Here is an 8,448-nt window from a genome sequence, read left to right as displayed (position 1 = left end):
CCTCAAGTGATGAGGATGATGAAGCTTGAAGAGGACTATCAATCCCTGATGGTTAAGAAAGAGGCTGACTCAGAAGCAATTCTAGCATTAACGGCCAGATTTGATTCAGAATCTAAAAATGACAACTGTAAGCTCAACAAAAAATCTATCTTTTTGTGGCGACATTATTGACGACTTTATTTATTGCTACAATTGGTACATTTATTGTTGCGACACAAAAAGTCGCTACAAAAGGTAATTTTTTGATAGCAATTTTCCTTGGTCACCTCTAATAGGTGCCGCTAAATACCTTATTTTCAGTTCCCGCTTTTGCTAAAATGTTGGCTCCAAAGTATTAGCGGCAACTACTATATAATCGCTACTAAAGTTATTTTGGGGCGACTAAGTCGCCTCTAATAAATCAATTTCTTTCATTAAATAAAAAAAAGTAAATAACACTAAGTGAAATATAAATACAAAGTGCCAAGTTAAAAGACAAAAGGGTTCTTTACTTTGCTCGTTCTCTCTTGGACGAAAAGGAATTTGCTGCTTTCTTCTTCAAAATTCTCGATTGAAATCACTCAATAATCTTTCTTCCCACAAAAAGTCAGTTGTTGCAGTGGTAGAATCTAAGAAACTCGGTAGTTAGTATTAAGAATTTCATTGTGCTCTGGCATATGAATTAGCACTTGAAATTTCTTGCGTAAGATTAAGATGCTCATGCACAGCCTTTTCATTCCTGGACTCTCTTTCCTTTCAGACACACAGAGAGAGAATAGTAAGCCACTTGATTATCAACTTCTTAAATGGTAAATAATAAACTAGTCCTCAATATGTAGGTATAACAGGATTAAACTTATCGGTATAATATATTACTGTTTGCTAAAAGAAAGTTGCAATTCAACCATAAGACTATGCAGACTATTTATCGATCGTTTTGCAATCGTATTCCCACAAAAAGGGTGAGACTTTAGTAGACCATGAGATAGTTTGAGTTGCTTTTATATGATTATTTCTAGGTAACTCTTCTGTTCCTACACCAGATAATGAATATAATGGAAAATCCCAGAGATTGAAGTTGATTTTAACTTGCTCATGTCAATATTAAGTGATGCTTTTACCTAAGCACCTATAAACCATACTAGAACAATCTGCATTAACTTAGAAAACTATGAGACATCCATATTGATATTTCCTATGTCAATTTTGTTAGATTGCAAAGACAGGTGAGCACCATAATAAATGTACACATTGAAGATGATGGCAGTGAAAAAGGTGGTCTTAGGAAGGGGGAGTTAACAACAATAAAGAAATTGTTGCTCGTTTCTAGTCATAATGGTACCAATAGAGAAAACGAGACTTTGTGGGATCAAGTCAAAGGAAAATTGATGCTACACTTTGGCAGCTATGAACTATATGACACTTAGAAAAATGTGATTATTAAAAACAAAGCTATAAAATTTCACAAAGAGAATAGTATCAGGCATTAAATGCTTCACAAAACATATCGATACCGAACTTAGCCTGTATTACGATTACTAAAAACTTTTTTGATATTTGTTTGATAAAATAGTGTAGTGATATATGCTCAAGTTAAATAGGAGTTCTATGGTTGTTTTTGTATGTAGAATACAAAAGCATGTTGTTGGGAAGTCGGATGCACTAATCTTGTGTTTTCTTGTTTCTCTTAATAGCAAGCGCAAGGTTCTTAAACAATCACAAATGGGGACGATCATGGAGGAGTTTGAAGACACCTAAGGTTTTGTTTTTGGGTCAAAGGTGTCTAACAAGGAGGAGTTTGAAGAGTGAATACACTTCATGTTTTTTTTTTTTTTTGGTCATATGTAAATACATACAATGGCAATGATATGTAAATGCATACAATGGCAATGATGATAAGGTACTATTGGGTAGTATACAGTTAATTGGCTATTTTGTAATGAAAGTGTTTATGTATAATATTCTACTTGAGAAATGCTTGTGTTTGTTGAATTATGTGCTTTTAGTATTAGATGGGAATTGATAGAAATACGTGTATATTCATTTCAGAAAAGCAGGTCACCATTTGAAATCAATCATGCCAGCATTTGTTGAATTATTCAAAAAAAGGGCTCAGTGGCGACAAAAATAATGAGTATTTGCAGCGATTGTATTTGCTACTAAAAGGTCATTCTTTAGTTGCCACTATAGTCGCAACTAAAGACTTATATCGTTTAGTAGCGACTAAAATCGCGACTAAAAGTTGTTTTCTACTGGCGACTTTCTCAAAAATCACATATGGAATTAATATTTTTGTGGCGATATCCTTCAGTTTTAGGGGCGATTATAGTCGCCACAATATGTGTTTTTAGTGGCGACAAGCTTTTGTCGCCACAGATAACTTTCAGCAACAGAGGTTGTTCAAGCGACTCTTCAGTCGCTGTAGTCGCCACTAAAAACCATATTTCTTGTGGTGTTTAAGGTAAACTTTACTGAAATTAAGGATGTCATTCACACTTATAATAAAAGTTTAGGAGAGTCCCTTCAACTCTTAAGGCTTTCGTTTGAAAAGATCAGATCTCCCTTCCCTAGGGGCATACTTCTCTAATAGATGAAAGCACGACATTCTTTTAATAATCCCTTGTTGTAGCGTATGAAATAAGACTAAAATCTTTGTAGAAGGAAACTAGATGTGCTGCTTACATTGTCATTCATGCCTTTGAAAGTCTCCATATTGAAAAGGATAATAGCACTATAGCAGCGACATTTTTTTTTCCACAAATTTCTTTTGTTCTTTATGCAAGAATGTTTGACTGGTTACAAATTTTAAGGAATAAAAGAAGATTTACGAAACTTGTGGTCTAAAACAAATCATAGAAATTTGTGTGGCAAGAATTCATTTCATTGAGAGTAAAAAGGTAAATTTAAAGTTGAATTATTACTAAATATTAAAAGTTGTCATTCATTTTTAGACAGACTAGAAAGAAAATAGTGTCACATAAATTGATACGAAGGGAATATAAAAAGTTCTTCCCAATAAGCTTTACTAAAAATGGAAAGCATAACTTCTCACTTATTTATTTTTAGGATGGTTTCAAGGTTTTAATGTCATGATTGTTTTCTTTATTTTTATTTGTTTATACTATGTTTTTAACTTATTTATCATTAATATAAAACAATTTATAATCTAACTATTTTCCTTTTCTATTACTATACTCTTTATTTTATCATTTTTATAAACATTTTTTCCGAAGAAAACAATTCCATCGGTCGATACTGTTACTTTGAAATTGAAGAAAGAAATTACTCCCATGGTTTCCATATGCATTCTTTTTCTTCTTCTTTTTTGGGAGAATCTGCACTACCATTATGATGATGTCTGACTCCCTTCTAAGGCTCGAGAGAGTCAAAACTGTTGATATACTCATACCTCCTAAATTACTTTAAAAGAGAAAAATTCCAAAAAAGAAGCGACTCTATAAAGCTGGAACTGTTATGTCGACAAAGCACCTACTGACCTTTTGTTTGTTTTCCTTTTATATTTGTTTATTTCCCGCTTAACATAAATACAGAGGCGGATCTAGGATTTAAAGGTGGCGGGTGTCACAATTTTTTTCAATATACATCTTGTTAGGAACGTGTATTTGGATCGGTTCCATCTCTTTTTAGTTTATTCGGGTCAACTTAATAGGGTTTTTTTTATTTGCAAATATGAAAATTACATCTTAAAAATCAAGAAACGAACATAATTAGCATCTTAAATAAGGAATCACACTCATTAACACTCATTAACAACAGAGGTAAAATCAACATTTTCATCGAGAAACTTGCATCTCTTATGTATATTAAAAAATGAATTTGCACAAGTAAAATAACATCTTCAATAAGGGAATTACACCAATCAAAATAATAAAAATAATAGAAAAACTCTTCAATACGTAAATACACCCCATAAGTAAATGTAGAATTAGATAAACTACAAGTTCTCAACAATAAATCATAAATTTCATGTTTTTTCTAAGCAGTGCTTACGATGTTTCCATCACAATTAGTAGAGTAATTTAAATTGAATTTAACAATTATAGAATAGCATAAATTTTTATAATACACTCACTCCGTCCATTTTTCTTTGTCCATTATAATAAAATTATATGTCCACTTTTACTTGTAAGTTATATAGTTTGAAAAACCAAGACATAATTTACCATTTTATACCTATTTTACCCTTATTAGTAAGTACTCCAATTCATTTCTCATTTTATTTATTGCTTATTAAGAGTGTCCCAAGTCAAATATAGACAAGTAAACATGGACGGAGAGAGTAATAAACAAAAGAAATTATTAAAAAAATGAATTTTGATCTCAATCCAAAATTCTCATTGAAACCCAAGTTTTTCGATTTAAATACTCACAGATTTGAGATTAAGAGAAATGCTTAATTTAAGGAATTTTGAAGTTTCTATTTGTGTGTTCTCGCTAAAGATCACAGATAAAATAATAGAAAAGAGGAAAGACAATATAAATAATAAAAGATAAATAGAAAATTAGGAGGGCCGAAAAGGAAATTACTGGTACAAAGGAAGTAAAAAGCGCAAAGAAAAACGGGAATCGGAAAATGTTAAAGATATATTCAAACTTGTGTCTACCAGCCGCGGCACCTTTGTCTAATTTACGATTGGGGGTGATAGGATTAAATATTTAACCTAATTTAAGCAAATTACAACATAAGTATATAAAAAAATTATTAATCGAGGGGATGCCATGCCACTCCACCCCAAAGGGTGGATCCGCCCCTGCATAAATAGCAAGGAATGGGATGAATTCGAGATGGATACTGTTACTATATTTAGAAATAAATCATATAGCGTAGGAGTAACAGTTTTTAAGATATAAAAGAGCATTTATTTGTCAGCATCACATGTTTATATCAAAACACAGCTATTTATCACTTTCTCCCACTGCCACATGATCCAAGAAAGCAAAGCCTTCTTCTTTCCTTTCACAGTCGACACTGCAAATTAAGGGTAACCTAAATAGGGTTTTCAGCTCATTAATTTCTGCATCAAATATTTGATGGTCTCTCTCTACTCCCAAACAAGGTCAAAGGATGCATGAATATGGATACTTGGAGGATTCCTAATTTTCGAATTAGGACCAAAAGACATCATTAAATAGTCTATGGGGATGTTGCATAGTCTTTACATCTAGGTGCTAAGTTTTTGTAAGTTGTATATGAATAAAGAGAGAATCCTCTCATTTATTTCTTACTGCCTTCTCTTTCGGTCTTTAGGTTGTTTAGAAGTAGGTTTAACTTTGTAAAGATGTGGGTTTGTCGACAATCTTCTATTTTTGCTAAGGGGTTAGGCTTCAAATACCTCTTTTGTGTATTTGACTCTGATAAATATACATGGTAGGGGTCTGGCTAACCCCCCACCAGGAAGGTAACTTAACTTAAAAAACAAAAAAATCTACTTTGATGGCTAGTACCTAGCTTTAAATTTTTTTAGTTATGAGAATTCATTACAATTTACAGAAAGAAAATTCACCTGAAAAATAAAAATGGTCAAGGTCTTTTTTCCCTTTAATTATCTACTATTTGAGTTTTCTAGGGACAAAACTGAAACGAAAATTGTCAGTGCTAATGATCATTATCACAATAATGTAGAAGAATTGTTTGTTGCACAACATGTGGAAGAAATTAGTGAGCAGTTTCAGTATCTGAATTGTCTGATGAATAGTGCAATATCTTTTAGGACGCACGCAACTCAGAACGAAAATTAAGGAAAAAATTTATGTCTCATATATTCGAACAAAGTATTTATAGAGTTTAGCTATTACATACTGACAGTAAAAAGAATGATTACACAATTCATGTCACTTAGTATGAGGTAATCATAGGTAAATTTCTTCATAATTCATGAATTTGTAATTTAGTAAATATGACAACTAACAACAATAACATACCCATCGTGATCATACAAGTGAGGTCTAAGGAGTGTGGGGCATATGCAGATCTTACCCCTATCTCTTGCGGGTAGGGAGATTGTTTCCGAAAGACCCTTAGTTCAATAAAATGATTTTCAAAATAGATTTGAGAAATATAAGAGTAAAAGAGATATGATGAAAATAATGAAGAAAAGTAATGACAATAAAAATAGTAGTAAAGATTTTCAAAGTAAAAGAAATAACAGTAGCAGCAAAATTGAAGAATTAGATAACGATAGAATAGTAATGATAATACAGCAAGTCAGCAACCTGCTATTATACGCTAAAATTCATCAATAGTTAAAAAATAAAAATAAAAATAAAAATTACACTGCTAATTAAATCCAGATGTATACCTAGTCAAGAACAGATCTTTGAACTTCTAATCTGTTCTAGTTTATAGATGGGAGTTAGCATTAGCTTAACAGTTAACATCACTCATTTAAAACAGAAGAAACCCAGAAATGAAAGGGGGAGATCTGATAGGTCAGTAGACCAACATTGACAAGGCATGCATTTATGACCCTTTTAATTCTTCCCTTCCTAACACTGTACAGTTAGATTTATTGAAGAAGAAAGCTACACAAAGGAGAAATGGGGAATGAAAAGTCTTTTTAGCCCCTCTACAGAAAAATTGAAGAAAAGGCTAAAACTTTCTTTTATACAAACACTAAAAAAAAAAAGTAAAAAAAAAAAAAAAAATCCCCAGTCCACACAAATTTGAAAGGTTCCATCACACGTCACTTAATTATCAGTAATTCCACAACAAAGAAGGTTCAAAACAGCTTGAAATCATTCCTCCATCTTCAGGATATAACCATCCTGTTTCCACAGCTGAATAACAGTCAGCAAAAACAAAATCATTGTTGAATTCATTGTCAAAAAAAGTCGTCCCTAGTCTTGGCAGCTCAATTATTTGTGTCAATTCCTCTGAAGTCGCTAAGTCAATCGCCGATACCAATGATGATAAAGATGAAGAAGTTGACATATTTGAGGATGACGAAGTTGAAGTAGTAATTGTGGGATTATTTGGTGAATCAGAAGAAGAAGAAGTCGCAGTGATATTATTGTTATTATTTATATCGAACTTGTCCATTGCTGCTGCTTTAGCTGCTGCTGCTTGAATGTCACGCGGGCTGAGTGTGACTGGTCTAGGAAGTGAACCAGCTAGTTCAGGGAAGTTGAGAATAGCTGAATTACCTTTTATGCTTAAAGCTGCCACGTCATGAGCTCGAGCTGCCATTTCTGGATTCGGGAAGGTCCCGAGCCAAATACGGGATTTCTTACGTGGCTCACGGATTTCGGACACCCATTTTCCCCAACTCCTCATTCGAACTCCTCGAAAAACCGGGTGCTTGCTGCTGTCTCGATTTCTCTTTATCTTCTTATTGGTATTTTCCAAGTCTTTATTATCTTGTGCTGCTGCTGAATTCATCTTTAAATGTACATATATTTACAGAAGAAGAATTAAAGGGGTAAGAAAATTAAGAAGAAGCAAGAAAGTTGAAAACAAAAGGATGCATCCAAGAATATAACTTTTCTTCTCCCAAATAATATAGTCACACCACAACACTTATAAGAGAAGGAAAGAGAGGGGGTGGGGTGGGGGTTAAGGGAGGGGTGTAGGGGGAGGGGACCCATGGAAGAAATGGGTCATACCCTTATAAACCCCTATGGTACAACAGGGTCCCCTTCACCAGTACCAAGCAACCAACCATGCATTATATTTAATTGAATATATTACTCTTATACTACTTGTTGTTTGTGAAAGTAGGAATATCTTTTCTGGCCTTTTCATTTCACCTATGTTTCACTATTCATTTCTCCCCTTTATCATCCACCACCCACCACCTTTGTCCATTTTCACATGTGCCCGTAACAGTCATGTCTGATTAATGCACGTACACTTATTTTCTTTTACCGTAATTTTTTCAAATACTTTCTAAATATTTTGTACTGTTGACTAATGTGATTTATAGTATTTTTATGTAGTTTTTAAATATGTTTAAAAAAAAGTGAAGATTTTGTCCGAATTCACACCGAACATTAGGTAATTTGACCTTCAGCCAAACAAATTAAATCAGAGGAAGTAGAAATTCTTTATATTTTCTAGTGACATATAAATTTCCGGAAGACTAAACTGCTCCAGGAAAAGCATATGCCAAGGTAATGTCTTCGTTACTAAAATTGTTGTTTCGTTTTCTTTACCAATAATAATTCCAAGGTAATGTTCTTCACTAAAAACAGAAGTCTAATTTCATGGTTGTGAAGGGTGTTCATACGTTTTCTCGATTTTATGCTTTATTGTGGTTAGTTACACTACAAATAACTACAACCGCAGTTCTTGTACTTTTTGTGTTTCAAAACAAGTATTCCGTTCAGCTCAGAATTAAATAGAATATAGTGGATTGGATTATTTTATTTTCAATGCAGAGCAGTTCTTGTCGCCATTGTAATGGGAAAAGACTGCAAGTTGATCAATGCTTTTCATATAATTAACAGACT

General features: G+C 33.0%; 1 protein-coding gene across 1 annotated transcript; it reads right to left on the bottom strand.

Annotated features, from left to right (window-relative positions):
- Positions 1 to 6,444: 6,444 nt before the first annotated feature.
- LOC132635813 (dehydration-responsive element-binding protein 3-like) lies at positions 6,445 to 7,504 on the bottom strand. The gene has a single exon (XM_060352348.1). The coding sequence runs from the start codon at positions 7,376 to 7,378 to the stop codon at positions 6,695 to 6,697; it is 684 nt and encodes a 227-aa protein (XP_060208331.1). The 5' UTR covers positions 7,379 to 7,504; the 3' UTR covers positions 6,445 to 6,694.
- Positions 7,505 to 8,448: the final 944 nt, after the last annotated feature.

Source organism: Lycium barbarum, chromosome 4 (assembly GCF_019175385.1).
Source record: "Lycium barbarum isolate Lr01 chromosome 4, ASM1917538v2, whole genome shotgun sequence".
NCBI classification, from domain to species: Eukaryota; Viridiplantae; Streptophyta; class Magnoliopsida; order Solanales; family Solanaceae; genus Lycium; species Lycium barbarum.
This window is presented reverse-complemented; position numbering and strand designations above follow the sequence as displayed.